Source organism: Syngnathus acus, unplaced genomic scaffold (assembly GCF_901709675.1).
Source record: "Syngnathus acus unplaced genomic scaffold, fSynAcu1.2, whole genome shotgun sequence".
Classification (NCBI taxonomy): Eukaryota; Metazoa; Chordata; class Actinopteri; order Syngnathiformes; family Syngnathidae; genus Syngnathus; species Syngnathus acus.
Genome location: NW_023590202.1, coordinates 1 through 16,431, shown reverse-complemented (window position 1 = coordinate 16,431; position 16,431 = coordinate 1). Strand labels below are relative to the sequence as shown.

Below are 16,431 nucleotides of genomic sequence, written 5' to 3'. Positions count from 1 at the left end.
TGGAGCTGTAGACAACTTTTCCGTAGTCCTGCGGACGAGATTTTGGACAGAACTTTAGCGTGTTGCATTCGATGTAGTCATCTTCCCGCCGCATTTCCTCACTTGCACCGTTTTCGTACCTTCTCTCATTAAAGTTTCACTTTGGTTGTTGGTTTCACTTTGTCAGTCATAGTAGTATGAACATTGCAATAAAACATTGTGCCCGCCCTGGCAACCCAAATACATGTCTGGGAAAAACATGCACAGAGCAACTAACCCTGTCAGTCAAAGTAGTATGAACATTGCCATAAAACATTGTGCCCGCCCTGGCAACCCAAATACATGTCTGGGAAAAACATGCACAGAGCAACTAACCCTGTCAGTCAAAGTAGTATGAACATTGCAATAAAACATGGTGCCCGCCCTGGCAACCCAAATGTCTGGGGAAAATGTGCACAAAGCAACTAACCCTGAAGACCTAAAGACCGTCCATGATATATCATCTTAACCGCCTCCTCTCTAAAATCAGATCGCCAATACTTTGTAAGCGGCTGCCCGATGCCTCGAGACAAGACGGATGCCTGCAACATGACTTTTCCAAAGGCCTTCAGCAATCCACTTACAGAAGCTGTTCCGTCAGTCCACCCGTAGTTGTTGCCCTTCTTCTTTTCTCCCATCCAAGTAGAATAGTAATATGAGTGATCTTGATGAAAGGAAGGAGAACAAGAGCTTCAGGGCAAGAAGAGCTTCAGCCAAATGACGACTGTGGCGGTGCTCACCAGTAATGAATCGGGCATCTTGCTCAGAGTGTATGCTAGCCAGGTGGCCTCGCCGGGCGAGACAAAACTTCTCGCCTTCCTCCCAACTTCTATGCGTCGTGTCAAAAAGATAGCAATCATCGCCATAAAGGAAGTTGCCATCGTCGCAGTCGGAAGCTGAGGCCACAAGGAAAAACATTGAGGAGGAAACCATGACGAGATGGTTAAAGCGCAAATAAGCGTGCTGCAACTCACTCTTCATTACAGCAGTAACACTATTGAAGGTACACGTCCGTCCCTCCGGGCAGCCTGCAAAAAAAGACCCGTTTGCGCATCTCACCTTTCATCAGCAACGTGACCACGGACGTGCAGACTTACTCTGCGGCCGTTTGCACATGTAGGCCAACGAGGAAGCGCAGGAGCCAGACCTCCACTTCCCAGGCGACAACTTAACTCCTTGGTTGACGTAGGCGCAGGACGCGACGTCGGCGCTGTCGGTAGATTATAAAAAGGAACATTTTCCTATTTTTCCTTGAGTGCTCGTTCTCAAAATTGGTTCCAGAACCTTTACGCGTGTCCGCCTGACAACAGCATGCGAAGATGTGACTTCTTACCTTTTAAATTGGTCTGAGGTCCAGTTGGTGTATGTCGTTGTCTCACCATCGGACCAGATCAGCTTCTGGCTCCCGCCTTCAAAGCCACACCAGACGTCGTCGCATTTCTGGGGGGGAAAGAAGAAAACAGTTCCAGTTGTCGCTGCAGAGTCCACGACTGCTTCCGTCTCACCTGGTTGGAGAGTCCCAGCCAGAAGCGGGTGTTGCCCATGGTGCGCTTCACAAAGTCCTCCTCGGCCGAGGTGGTGATGGAGAGCAGGTCGCCGCCCTGCCAGACGCAGTGGTGCCGGGCCCCCAACCAACCGTTGGGCGTCACCACCTTCTTGTAGCAGCTGGAGTCGTGCTCGAGCCACCCGGAAAGACACTTGTTGGCTGAAGGCACAATTTGGGGATCAGGCGGATAGATCAGAGCACACTGATGGAACACTTGCATGTTTTTATTCTGTGCTCTTCATTGGGGGCATCTCAACCAAATGCACGAGGATTCTGTCAGGGGGGATGGGGGGGGCCAACGCCCATTGTCGCTTTGGCCCCTTCCAAAAACATGCCTGTCCTCCATTTTTGGGTTCAGCCAGCGCCATGCAGCAACGTGGAGCTGCTGATTGTTTGCATAAAAGCATCACTTACGCCTGCCAAGGATTGCACACAATGGCCCCAAAGTGATGATACTCAGCTTCAGATGTACAGTGGGGCAAAAAGTATGTCGTCAGCCACCAATGGTGCAAGTTGTTCCACTTAAAAGATGCCATCATCATCATCATCTTCAACCTCAGCAAATACCCCACCCACCAGTTACGCACGTGTGGCATATCGATGACCAATGAGCTAAACTCAAATCAGGTCATCGCACATTTCACCACTGGAGGGTGCTAAAGCACAACGCAACTCAATCGAATGGAACACGTTGCAACAGTTGGACCGCTCCCCCCTTCTTAGCTCAAGAAGACCAACCGCCCGCCCGCCCTTCCTTATATCAAAGTACAAAGCCAAACAAGCCAGGCCTGACTGTTTCATGGAGAAGGGCTTTTAAACTGCGGGCTCAATCAATCAATCAATCAATCAATCAATCAATCAATCAATCAATCAATCAATCAATCCTAATAAGCATGGACTCTGAGGGGCAAATGCAATTATTCAGATGCGCCCTGCGATTCACTAGCAGAAATGAACACGCATTGAGAGTCTCCTACTCAATTTTGCAATCTTTGAAAACATTATGCCGACACATTTTGATGATGCACAGCGATATTATGAACTGCACAACTGTGTTGCAACTTTTTGGTGTGTGATGATAACAGACCAGACACGAAGGTGTATTATTAATAATATAATTACAATTAATATAACATAATGATTATAATCTATATTTAGATCATAATAACCATGATTTTTTTTATAACAGAGGTGCTAAGAAATATCTATTGTATAAAGGGGCTGTAAGAAATTATTGCTAATACTCTATCAAGGACTGTAAGAAACTATTAATAATAATGACTAATAATGATTGATTATTATTCATTATAATTAGCTCATATAAATCATGAAAATATTCGTATCATAGGGGCGCCAAGAAATATCTTGTCTATATACACTTGTGCATAATATATTGTATAAAGGGGTGTAAGAAATGATTATTCTTATTTATTATTATCATTATCATTATTAATAATAATAAATGTATTACTTTTATTATTATTAAACTAGTATTATCACTATGATCACTATTATCATTATTATTATTATTATATATCATTTATTCTTCTTCTTGTGTCTTATTGTCATTCTGTGTCTTAAACCCTAACGGTGCAACTCATCTAAGTCCAATCAGCCGCTCCTGAATTCCAAGCGTGCCCATGTTTTAGGAATAAAAAAATAGAAAAAATAAAAAATAACAGAGCGAAAGAAAAACAAAAGTATACACGGAAAAAAGAGATGGAAGGAAAAGCCCAGTAAAAACACATTCGGCTTCCAAAATAAAAGGGCCAATTTTAGATTGGATATTTTGAAGTTATATGCTCAACTTCAATACGTCATCCTGACAGCCAGTGCGCACTTAAAATTCACAAGCGGGGCTCGTTTGCCGCCGTAAGAAAACGCAAAGACACTTGACTCAACGGTTTTAGCTCGTCATTTCAAAGTCACGTTGCTCGGATGTTCGGACACAACAGCTTCCCACATGAATGATGAAAATGATGATGATAAAGGCAAGCCTCGATAACAAGAAAGGTCCGGTCCGGGACAATTGACGTACACAGCAACTACATCAAAGTGTCCGAATAATGAGGATTCTTCAAAGTTCCTCAAAGTGTTTGTCGTCCAAATGTGTGACATTGCAATGATTATTTTTTTTCTCTCAGGCACCGTAATGTTAGAATAGAAGCAGATGCAGTCGTGCTAACTCACAGTACAGTACATTCCAGCTCTTTACTGTTGTTTCGATGGACTAAAGATACAAATTGCTTACCTGAAGCACATGCCCAATATATGCCAATCAGGAGAAGAACACGGTTTAATTCTTCCCACATGTTGGAGGAAAATCCCCCCTCTCACTGAGGGTCGCAACGATTCTTGTCGGAAGAAAATAAATGATAAGTCGCCTCACTGCGAGTAGCCAGTGGTTCAAGTACAGAGGAAAAATGAACGTTTGGTCCACCCTGCTCCGAGCCAAAGGCAGGCCACGCCCACACATCAAAAACGTCACATTCGAAGGTAGTCATCTCAAAGCACTCTCAAGCGACGTGGGGAGTGGCGCGCGCGTGTGTGCATAACCAAAAGGAAAAAAAAAAAAAAAAAAAAAAAAAGCCTTTGATTCCTTTTGTTTTTGTGACTTTGTAAATGTTCTGGAAGGGAACAACAGCGAAAAGCAGTCAACTCGTTTAACAGTAAATACAAATAATTAAATCCAAGTATGAAAGTTGGAATTCAATGAGGTGTCACTCAATTTATGTTCAAGTATACACAAGACTACAGAAGCTTTTCCATTCACGCCTCTCAGAATTCGTGTTGATTTTCAGAGAACATGAGAAAATACATTTAGCGGACGTGCTTTTGAATGAAAATGAACGAGGAGACGATGAGCAAATGAATCTGGGAGAAATGAAGGGAAAGCGTCTCCAATTGAGCCTCGCAGGCCTCGAATGCAAAAGCACAAAACATATGTAGAATACTTTTTATTCATAATATCTATAATATAAATAGGATCATTAAAAGTATCATATTTTTTATTGAATCTTTGATTCAACTCCTCTGTGAACGTGCCTTTTCCTTTCGGCATTGCTTGTAAACACTCGGTGTAGACTGGCCAGCTCATCCTACTTTGTAGCAAAGTGACTCGATTTGAGGAGAAGGGGGTGACTTATTTGCCACCCGTGCAGAGAAACCTGCAATTGAGTGAAATGGAACCGAGTGGCAATTCTATTGACAATGTACTTAATAAAGAATGCAAATTTTGAAAACCAACGTGACATTTTCTTTCATTTTTACTGCAGGTCACAATGGGAAGCAATTGATCAGTATTAAGCAACAAGGGGGCTCGGTTTTCAACAAGAGGGAGCAGACAAACAAACGGCACCGCTGCTTGTTCCTTATGTTGCGAGTCCAAGGTTGCCTGAAACCAGGGGGCGGGGCCGAGTCGTTCCTTCCGACGGGCAGACACGTGACAGCACCACACCGCAATGGCGAACAAATTGAAAAATGACTTTGGACTCATCACACTCCTTTGGCTTTGCTGCGGGGGAGTCGTCAGAACGTTCAAGGCTTCTTCCACAACGATACGTTTGTTTTACAAGAGCACAGACACATAGTTGTTCACTATTGGTCAAATTGATAATAACTAAAAAGTATCCACTTAGGGACAAAATTCCCCACATGAAATGTCTTGGAAAGTCTCGAGTGGCATGGCTGCGCGCTCAATAAATGTCCATAAAAAAAAGAAATAACAGTTGAATAAATAATGCAAATTTTGAAAACAAACGTGACATTTCTTTCATTTTCACTGCAGGTCACAATGGGGACCCAGTGTCGTTTTGCGGACGATCGTTATTCAACAAAAACAACAACAACAACAACAACAGCAGCAGAGAACCAAAATCCACGGATAGACGGATAAGCCTTTCAACAAGAGGGCGCAGACACACAAACGGCCACGGCGCTTGCTATTACTTGAATTTAATTTCGATCGTGACGTCGACCCTCCCCCCATTGACTGGCAAATGGATCCAGAATGGTACCTGTTAAGTATTATTGTTTATGTCCGCCCTTAGACTCACTGTGTGTATTAAGGCAGTGGTCCCCAACCTTTTTTGCACCACGGACCGGTTACGTGTCAGAAATATTTTCGCGGACCGGCCTTTATATAAATAAATATATTTATATATTTATTATTTAAATATTTATATATATAAATAGGATGAAATAAAATGATACGACTGGCATAAAAACAAATATAAACCACATAAAAATAAAACGTTGAATTAGTGGGAGCACCGAGCTCTTTTCTCAGAAATGAGCCGTTCCCATCTAGGCGTAATCGGAGACAATGACACCCGAAGTGGTTAAGGTTTGTCTTTAAATGCAGGATGCTTGGTCTCCATGTGCCGAAGCAGGTTTGAAGGCTTCATTGCCTCGTTAGCTAGCCTTTCGCCACATATGCGGAGTGCACTTGGCGCGTCAGAGTCACCTGTGGCGATAAATCCATATTTTAAGTAGGACTCCAGAAATGTTCTTTTAAATGCAGCTTTCCTTTTCTTAGAAGTCGTAGCCTCTTCTTCTTCAGTGTCCTCATTGGACGTTTTTCCCTTTCCGAAGAAGCTTTCCAAACTTCTCTGTTTCTTGCTCATTTTTGCTTGCCTCGCGGGCTTGACTGTGGTGACATGTCACGTGACCGAGACGAGCGCCCTGTGTCAAGAGTCCTTATTTTTCAGATGCACCGACAGATGTAATTGGGAGAGATTCGCCAAATTTTTTATATTTTTCAAAATAAATTCTTACTCATTTTTTCTAGCTTTGCGGGCTCGACTGGGGAAACATGTCACGTGACCGGGACGAGCGTCTTAACCTGAATGAATTGATCGTCAATGAAAAAACAAACAAAAAAAAAAAATTATTATTATTATTTTATTTTTTTTTTTTTCCTGTGCGGCTCCGCGGCCCGGTACCAAGTGACCCACGGACCGGTACCGGTCCGCGGCCCGGTGGTTGGGGACCACTGGCTTAGAGCGCATTTTCTCGACGAGCTGAGCACGTTTTCTAGTAAAAAGCGCTCTTGGGTGCTTCAGAGTGCCGAGTTTATCACTGCGCATGCAGAAATGACCACCTGCAACGTTTGGTTTATGTCTTATAAGCATTTTTTGTTTTATTGCTTAAATCGCATTTTCTTGACGAGCTGAGCACGTTTTCTGGATGGTGCCTCTCCCGTCACTCTGGTTAGGTTGGCATAGTAAAAAGTGCTCTTGGGGGCTTCAGAGTGCCCAGTTTATCACTGCGCATGCAGAAATGACCACCTGCAACGTTTGGTTTATGTTTTATAAGCATTTTTAATTGTATTGCTTAGAGCGCATTTTCTCGACGAGCTGAGCACGTTTTCTAGTAAAAAGCGCTCTTGGGTGCTTCAGAGTGCCGAGTTTATCACTGCGCATGCAGAAATGACCACCTGCAACGTTTGGTTTATGTTTTATAAGCATTTTTTGTTTTATTGCTTAAATCGCATTTTCTCGACGAGCTTAGCACGTTTTCTGGATGGTGCCTCTCCCGTCACTCTGGTTAGGTTGGCATAGTAAAAAGTGCTCTTGGGGGCTTCAGAGTGCCCAGTTTATCACTGCGCATGCAGAAATGACCACCTGCAACGTTTGGTTTATGTTTTATAAGCATTTTTTGTTTTATTGCTTAAATCGCATTTTCTCGACGAGCTGAGCACGTTTTCTGGATGGTGCCTCTCCCGTCACTCTGGTTAGGTTGGCATAGTAAAAAGTGCTCTTGGGGGCTTCAGAGTGCCCAGTTTATCACTGCGCATGCAGAAATGACCACCTGCAACGTTTGGTTTATGTTTTATAAGCATTTTTAATTTTATTGCTTAAATCGCATTTTCTCGACGAGCTGAGCACGTTTTCTGGATGGTGGTCTCCCGTCACTCTGGTTAGGTTGGCAGAGTAAAAAGCGCTCTTGGGGGCTTGAGAGTGCCGAGTTTATCACTGCGCATGAAGAAATGACCACCTGCAACGTTTGGTTTATGTTTTATAAGCATTTTTAGTTTTATTGCTTAAATCGCATTTTCTCGACGAGCTGAGCACGTTTTCTGGATGGTGCCTCTCCCGTCACTCTGGTTAGGTTGGCAAAGTAAAAAGCGCTCTTGGGTGCTTCAGAGTGCCGAGTTTATCACTGCGCATGCAGAAATGACCACCTGCAACGTTTGGTTTATGTTTTATAAGCATTTTTGTTTTATTGCTTAAATCGCATTTTCTCGACGAGCTGAGCACGTTTTCTGGATGGTGCCTCTCCCGTCACTCTGGTTAGGTTGGCATAGTAAAAAGTGCTCTTGGGGGCTTCAGAGTGCCCAGTTTATCACTGCGCATGCAGAAATGACCACCTGCAACGTTTGGTTTATGTTTTATAAGCATTTTTAATTGTATTGCTTAGAGCGCATTTTCTCGACGAGCTGAGCACGTTTTCTAGTAAAAAGCGCTCTTGGGTGCTTCAGAGTGCCGAGTTTATCACTGCGCATGCAGAAATGACCACCTGCAACGTTTGGTTTATGTTTTATAAGCATTTTTTGTTTTATTGCTTAAATCGCATTTTCTCGATGAGCTGAGCACGTTTTCTGGATGGTGCCTCTCCCGTCACTCTGGTTAGGTTGGCAAAGTAAAAAGCGCTCTTGGGTGCTTCAGAGTGCGAGTTTATCACTGCACATGAAGAAATGACCACCTGCAACGTTTGGTTTATGTTTTATGAGCATTTTTAATTGTATTGCTTAGAGCGCATTTTCTCGACGAGCTGAACACGTTTTCTAGTTAAAAGCGCTCTTGGGTGCTTCAGAGTGCCGAGTTTATCACTGCGCATGAAGAAATGACCACCTGCAACGTTTGGTTTATGTTTTATAAGCATTTTTAATTTTATTGCTTAAATCGCATTTTCTCGACGAGCTGAGCACGTTTTCTGGATGGTGCCTCTCCCGTCACTCTGGTTAGGTTGGCATAGTAAAAAGTGCTCTTGGGGGCTTCAGAGTGCCCAGTTTATCACTGCGCATGCAGAAATGACCACCTGCAACGTTTGGTTTATGTTTTATAAGCATTTTTAGTTTTATTGCTTAAATCGCATTTTCTCGACGAGCTGAGCACGTTTTCTGGATGGTGCCTCTCCCGTCACTCTGGTTAGGTTGGCAAAGTAAAAAGCGCTCTTGGGTGCTTCAGAGTGCCGAGTTTATCACCGCGCATGATGAAATGACCACCTGCAACGTTTGGTTTATGTTTTATAAGCATTTTTAATTTTATTGCTTAAATCGCATTTTCTCGACGAGCTGAGCACGTTTTCTGGATGGTGGCCTCTCCCGTCACTCTGGTTAGGTTGGCATAGTAAAAAGCGCTCTTGGGGGCTTGAGAGTGCCGGGTTTATCACTGCGCATGAAGAAATGACCACCTGCAACGTTTGGTTTATGTTTTATAAGCATTTTTAGTTTTATTGCTTAAATCGCATTTTCTCGACGAGCTGAGCACGTTTTCTGGATGGTGCCTCTCCCGTCACTCTGGTTAGGTTGGCAAAGTAAAAAGTGCTCTTGGGTGCTTCAGAGTGCCGAGTTTATCACTGCGCATGAAGAAATGACCACCTGCAACGTTTGGTTTATGTTTTATAAGCATTTTTAATTGTATTGCTTAGAGCGCATTTTCTCGACGAGCTGAGCACGTTTTCTAGTTAAAAGCGCTCTTGGGTGCTTCAGAGTGCCGAGTTTATCACTGCGCATGCAGAAATGACAACCTGCAATGTTTGGTTTATGTTTTATAAGCATTTTTTGTTTTATTGCTTAAATCGCATTTTCTCGACGAGCTGAGCACGTTTTCTGGATGGTGCCTCTCCCGTCACTCTGGTTAGGTTGGCATAGTAAAAAGTGCTCTTGGGGGCTTCAGAGTGCCCAGTTTATCACTGCGCATGCAGAAATGACCACCTGCAACGTTTGGTTTATGTTTTATAAGCATTTTTAGTTTTATTGCTTAAATCGAATTTTCTCGACGAGCTGAGCACGTTTTCTGGATGGTGCCTCTCCCGTCACTCTGGTTAGGTTGGCAAAGTAAAAAGCGCTCTTGGGTGCTTCAGAGTGCCGAGTTTATCACTGCGCATGAAGAAATGACCACCTGCAACGTTTGGTTTATGTTTTATAAGCATTTTTAATTGTATTGCTTAGAGTGCATTTTCTCGACGAGCTGAGCACGTTTTCTAGTAAAAAGCGCTCTTGGGTGCTTCAGAGTGCCGAGTTGAGAGCGTGGTTTAGCGTCCGCCCCCGGTCCCTTATGGGACCCTATTTGGCCCGCGGACCTGCTGGCGGTACTTCCGTGGAAGCCTGTCCGCCCTCCGAGCACTCCTGCCGGGCGTGGGTTAGAGACCGCGCCCGGTCACTTATGGGACCCTAATTGGCCCGCGGACCGGCTAGCGGTACCTCCGTGAATGCCTATCCGCCCTCCGAGCACTCCTGCCGGGCCTGAGTTAGAGACCGCGCCCGGTCCCTTATGGGACCCTAAATGGCCCGCGGACCGGCTGGCGGTACCTCCGTGAATGCCTATCCGCCCTCCGAGCACTCCTGCCGGGCCTGAGTTAGAGACCGCGCCCGGTCCCTCACGGGACCCTAATTGGCCCGCGGACCGGCTGGCGGTACCTCCGTGAATGCCTATCCGCCCTCCGAGCACTCCTGCCGGGCGTGAGTAAGAGACCGCGCCCGGTCACTTCCATCCATCCATCCATCCATCTTCTTCCGCTTATCCGGGGTCGGGTCGCGGGGGCAGCAGCTTCAGGAGGGACTCCCAGACTTCCCTCTCCCCAGCCACTTCATCTAGCTCATCCCGGGGGATCCCAAGGCGTTCCCAGGCCAGCCGAGAGACATAGTCTCTCCAGCGCGTCCTGGGTCGTCCCCGGGGTCTCCTACCGGTGGGACATGCCCGGAACACCTCCCCAGGGAGGCGTCCAGGAGGCATCCTGATGAGATGCCCGAGCCACCTCATCTGGCTCCTCTCAACGTGGAGGAGTAGCGACTCTACTCCGAGTCTCTCCCGGATGACCGAACTCCTCACCCTATCTCTAAGGGAGAGCCCGGACATCCTGCGGAGAAAACTCATTTCGGCCGCTTGTATCCGGGATCTCGTTCTTTCGGTCACGACCCATAGCTCGTGACCATAGGTGAGGGTAGGAGCGTAAATCGACCGGTAAATTGAGAGCTTTGCCTTTTGGCTCAGCTCTCTCTTTACCACGACGGACCGGTACAGAGTCCGCATTACTGCCGACGCTGCACCGATCCGCCTGTCGATCTCGCGCTCCATCCTCCCTCACTCGTGAACAAGACCCCAAGATACTTAAACTCCTCCACTTGGGGCAGGATCTCATCCCCGATCCGGAGAGGGCATTCCACCCTTTTCCGATCGAGGACCATGGACTCGGATTTGGAGGTGCTGACCCTCATCCCGACCGCTTCACACTCGGCTGCGAACCGCTCCAGTGAGAGCTGGAGATCACGGCCTGAAGAAGCCAACAGCACCACGTCGTCTGCAAAAAGCAGAGACGCGATGCTGAGGTCCCCAAACCGGACACCCTCAACGCCTCGGCTGCGCCTAGAAATTCTGTCCATAAAAATTATGAACAGAATCGGTGACAAAGGGCAGCCTTGGCGGAGTCCAACCCTCACTGGGAACGAATCCGACTTACTGCCGGAAATGCGGACCACACTCTGGCATCGGTGATACAGGGACCGAACCGCCCTTATCAGTTGGCTCGGTACCCCGTACTCCCGAAGCACCCCCCACAGAACCTCCCGAGGGACACGGTCGAACGCCTTCTCCAAGTCCACAAAACACATGTGGACTGGTTGGGCGAACTCCCATGCACCCTCGAGGATCCTGTTGAGGGTGAAGAGCTGGTCCACTGTTCCACGGCCAGGACGAAAGCCACACTGTTCCTCCTGAATCCGAGGTTCGACCTCCCGACGGACCCTCCTCTCCAGCACCCCTGAATAGACCTTACCAGGGAGGCTGAGGAGTGTAATTCCCCTGTAATTGGAACACACCCTCCGGTCCCCCTTCTTAAAGAGGGGAACCACCACCCCAGTCTGCCAATCCAGAGGCACTGTCCCCGATGTCCACGCGATGCTGTAGAGACGTGTCAGCCATGACAGCCCCACAACATCCAGAGCCCTTAAGAAATCCGGGCGGATCTCATCCACCCCCGGGGCCTTGCCACCGAGGAGTTTTTTAACTACCTCAGTGACTTCAACCCCAGAGATTGGAGAGTCCGCCTCAGAGTCCCCAGGCCCTGCTTCCACAATGGAAGGCGTGTCGGTGGAATTGAGGAGGTCTTCGAAGTATTCTCCCCACCGACACACGACGTCCCGAGTCGAGGTCAGCAGCACGCCATCTCCACTGTAAACAGTGTTGACGTTGCACTGCTTCCCCCTCCTGAGACGCCGGATGGTGGACCAGAATTTCCTCGAAGCCGTCCGGAAGTCATTCTCCATGGCCTCGCCGAACTCCTCCCACGCCCGGGTTTTTGCCTCAGCAACCGCCGAAGCCGCGTTCCGCTTGGCCATCCGGTACCTGTCAGCTGCCTCCGGAGTCCCGCAGGCCAAAACGGCCCGATAGGACTCCTTCTTCAGCTTGACGGCATCCCTTACCGCCGGTGTCCACCAGCGGGTTCGGGGATTGCCGCCACGACAGGCACCAATGACCTTACGGCCACAGCTCCGGTCGGCCGCCTCAACAATGGAGGCGCGGAACAAGGTCCACTCGGACTCAATGTCCCCCGCCTCCCCCGGGACGTGGGAAAAGCTCTGCCGGAGGTGGGAGTTGAAGCTCTTCCTGACAGGGGATTCCGCCAGACGTTCCCAGCAGACCCTCACAGAACGTTTGGGTCTGCCAGGTCGGACCGGCATCTTCCCCCACCATCGGAGCCAACCCACCACCAGGTGGTGATCAGTTGACAGCTCCGCCCCTCTCTTCGCCCGAGTGTCCAAAACATGCGGCCGCAAATCCGATGACACGACTACAAAGTCGATCATCGAACTGCGGCCTAGGGTGTCCTGGTGCCAAGTGCACACATGGACACCCTTATGTTTGAACATGGTGTTCATTATTGAAAATCCGTGTCGAGCACAGAAGTCCAACAATAGAACACCGCTCGGGTTCAGATCGGGGGGGCCGTTCCTCCCAATCACGCCCTTCCAGGTCTCACTGTCATTGCCCACGTGAGCATTGAAGTCACCCAGTAGAACGACGGAGTCCCCAGAAGGAGCGCTCTCCAGCACTTCCTCCAGGGACTCCAAGAAGGGTGGGTACTCTGAGCTGCCGTTTGGTGCATAGACACAAACAACAGTCAGGACCCGTCCCCCCACCCGAAGGCGGAGGGAGGCTACCCTCTCGTTCACCGGGGTGAACCCCAATGTGCAGGCGCCCAGCCGGGGGGCAATAAGTATACCCACACCTGCCCGACGCCTCTCACCGTGGGCAACTCCAGAGTGGAAGAGAGTCCAGCCCCTCTCGAGAGGGCTTGTACCGGAACCCAAACTGTGCGTGGAGGCAAGTCCGACTATATCTAGTCGGAACTTTTCTGCCTCGCACACCAGCTCGGGCTCCTTTCCAGCCAGAGAGGTGACATTCCATGTCCCAAGAGCCAGCTTCTGCAGCCGGGGATCAGACCGCCAAGGTCCCTGCCTTTGGCCGCCGCCCAGCTTGCAATGCACCCGACCCCTTTGGCCCCTCCCACAGGTGGTGAGCCCATGGGAAGGGGGACCCACGTTTCCTTTTCGGGCTGAGCCCGGCCGGGCCCCATGGGCGAAGGCCCGGCCACCAGACGCTCGCCTTCGAGCCCCGCCTCCAGGCCTGGCTCCAGAGGGGGGCCCCGGTGACCCGCGTCCGGGCGAGGGAAAACGTGATCCATTCATTTTTATCATCATAAGGGGCTGATGAGCCGTGCTTTGTCTGGCCCCTCACCTAGGACCCGTTTGCCATGGGTGACCCTACCAGGGGCATGAAGCCCCAGACAACATGGCTCCTAGGATCATAGGGGCACGCAAACCCCTCCACCACGATAAGGTGACGACTCACGGAGGGGAGTTAGAGACCGCGCCCGGTCCCTCACGGGACCCTAATTGGCCCGCGGACCGGCTGGCGGTACCTCCGTGAATGCCTATCCGCCCTCCGAGCACTCCTGCCGGGCGTGAGTAAGAGACCGCGCCCGGTCACTTACGGGACCCTATTTGGCCCGCGGACCGTCCGGCGGGTCCCCGTGAGAGCCTATCCGCCCTCCGAGCACTCCTGCCGGGCGTGAGTTAGAGACCGCGCCCGGTTCTTTACGGGACCCTATTTGGCCCGCGGACCGGCCGGCGGGTCCTCCGTGAAAGCCTATTCGCCCTCCGAGCACTCCTGCCGGGCGTGAGTTAGAGACCGCGCCCGGTCTTTATGGGACCCTATTTGGCCCGCTGACCGGCCGGCGGGATCTCCGTGAAAGCCTATCCGCCTTCCGAGCTCTCATGCCTGGCGTGGGTTAGCGTCCGCGCCCGGTCCCTTATGGAACCCTATTTGGCCCGCGGACCTGCTGGCGGGGCTTCCGTGAAAGCCTATCCGCCTTCCGAGCGCTCTTGCCGGGCGTGAGTTAGCGTCCGCACCCGGTCGCCTCACGTCACTCTGGTTAGTTGGCATAGTAAAAAGCGCTCTTGGGTGCTTCAGAGTGCCGAGTTTATCACTGCGCATGCAGAAATGACCACCTGCAACGTTTGGTTTATGTTTTATAAGCATTTTTAGTTTTATTGCTTAAATCGCATTTTCTCGACGAGCTGAGCACGTTTTCTGGATGGTGCCTCTCCCGTCACTCTGGTTAGGTTGGCAAAGTAAAAAGCGCTCTTGGGTGCTTCAGAGTGCCGAGTTTATCACTGCAGCATGAAGAAATGACCACCTGCAACGTTTGGTTTATGTTTTATGAAGCATTTTTAATTGTATTGCTTAGGGCGCATTTTCTCGACGAGCTGAGCACGTATTTCTAGTAAAAAGCGCTCTTGGGTGCTTCAGAGTGCCGGGTTTATCACTGCGCATGCAGAAATGACCACCTGCAACGTTTGGTTTATGTTTTATAAGCATTTTTTGTTTTATTGCTTAAATCGCATTTTCTCGACGAGCTGAGCACGTTTTCTGGATGGTGCCTCTCCCGTCACTCTGGTTAGGTTGGCATAGTAAAAAGTGCTCTTGGGGGCTTCAGAGTGCCCGAGTTTATCACTGCGCATGCAGAAATGACCACCTGCAACGTTTGGTTTATGTTTTATAAGCATTTTTAGTTTTATTGCTTAAATCGCATTTTCTCGACGAGCTGAGCACGTTTTCATTTCTAGTAAAAAGCGCTCTTGGGTGCTTCAGAGTGCCGGGTTATCACTGCGCATGCAGAAATGACCACTGCAACGTTTGGTTTATGTTTTATAAGCATTTTTTGTTTTATTGCTTAAATCGCATTTTCTCGACGAGCTGAGCACGTTTTTCGGATGGTGCCTCTCCCGTCACTCTGGTTAGGTTGGCATAGTAAAAAGCGCTCTTGGGGGCTTCAGAGTGCCCAGTTTATCACTGCGCATGCAGAAATGACCACCTGCAACGTTTGGTTTATGTTTATAAGCATTTTTAGTTTATTGCTTAAATCGCATTTTCTCGACGAGCTGAGCACGTTTTCTGGATGGTGCCTCTCCCGTCACTCTGGTTAGGTTGGCAAAGTAAAAAGCGCTCTTGGGTGCTTCAGAGTGCCGAGTTTATCACTGCACATAAAGAAATGACCACCTGCAAACGTTTGGTTTATGTTTTATGAGCATTTTTAATTGTATTGCTTAGAGCGCATTTTCTCGACGAGCTGAGCACTATTTCTAGTTAAAAGCGCTCTTGGGTGCTTCAGAGTGCCGGGTTTATCACTGCGCATGCAGAAATGACCACCTGCAACGTTTGGTTTATGTTTTATAAGCATTTTTAGTTTTATTGCTTAAATCGCATTTTCTCGACGAGCTGAGCACGTTTTCTGGATGGTGCCTCTCCCGTCACTCTGGTTAGGTTGGCATAGTAAAAAGCGCTCTTGGGGGCTTCAGAGTGCCCAGTTTATCACTGCGCATGCAGAAATGACCACCTGCAACGTTTGGTTTATGTTTTATAAGCATTTTTAGTTTTATTGCTTAAATCGCATTTTCTCGACGAGCTGAGCACGTTTTCTGGATGGTGCCTCTCCCGTCACTCTGGTTAGGTTGGCAAAGTAAAAAGCGCTCTTGGGTGCTTCAGAGTGCCGAGTTTATCACTGCACATAAGAAATGACCACCTGCAACGTTTGGTTTATGTTTTATGAGCATTTTTAATTGTATTGCTTAGAGCGCATTTTCTCGACGAGCTGAGCACTATTTCTAGTAAAAGCGCTCTTGGGTGCTTCAGAGTGCCGGGTTTATCACTGCGCATGCAGAAATGACCACCTGCAACGTTTGGTTTATGTTTTATAAGCATTTTTTGTTTTATTGCTTAAATCGCATTTTCTCGACGAGCTGAGCACGTTTTCTGGATGGTGCCTCTCCCGTCACTCTGGTTAGGTTGGCATAGTAAAAAGCGCTCTTGGGGGCTTCAGAGTGCCCAGTTTATCACTGCGCATGCAGAAATGACCACCTGCAACGTTTGGTTTATGTTTTATAAGCATTTTTAGTTTTATTGCTTAAATCGCATTTTCTCGACGAGCTGAGCACGTTTTCTGGATGGTGCCTCTCCCGTCACTCTGGTTAGGTTGGCAAAGTAAAAAGCGCTCTTGGGTGCTTCAGAGTGCCGAGTTTATCACTGCACATAAAGAAATGACCACCTGCAACGTTTGGTTTATGTTTTATGAGCATTTTTAAT

General features: G+C 48.4%; 1 protein-coding gene and 1 long non-coding RNA gene across 2 annotated transcripts; both read right to left on the bottom strand.

The window, feature by feature from the left end:
• Positions 1-12: 12 nt before the first annotated feature.
• LOC119118661 lies at positions 13-865 on the bottom strand. Its single transcript, XR_005096847.1, has 3 exons — positions 759-865; positions 603-682; positions 13-28 (listed from the first exon to the last, which is right to left on the bottom strand). It is a non-coding gene; the product is annotated as an uncharacterized LOC119118661 (long non-coding RNA).
• A 482-nt stretch (positions 866-1,347) lies between these two features.
• LOC119118663 (ladderlectin-like) lies at positions 1,348-1,723 on the bottom strand (the record flags this gene model as incomplete). Its single annotated transcript, XM_037245601.1, has 2 exons — positions 1,348-1,458; positions 1,524-1,723. Coding segments are annotated over 2 exons (311 nt in total), but the record flags the coding sequence as incomplete, so codon positions are not given.
• Positions 1,724-16,431: the final 14,708 nt, after the last annotated feature.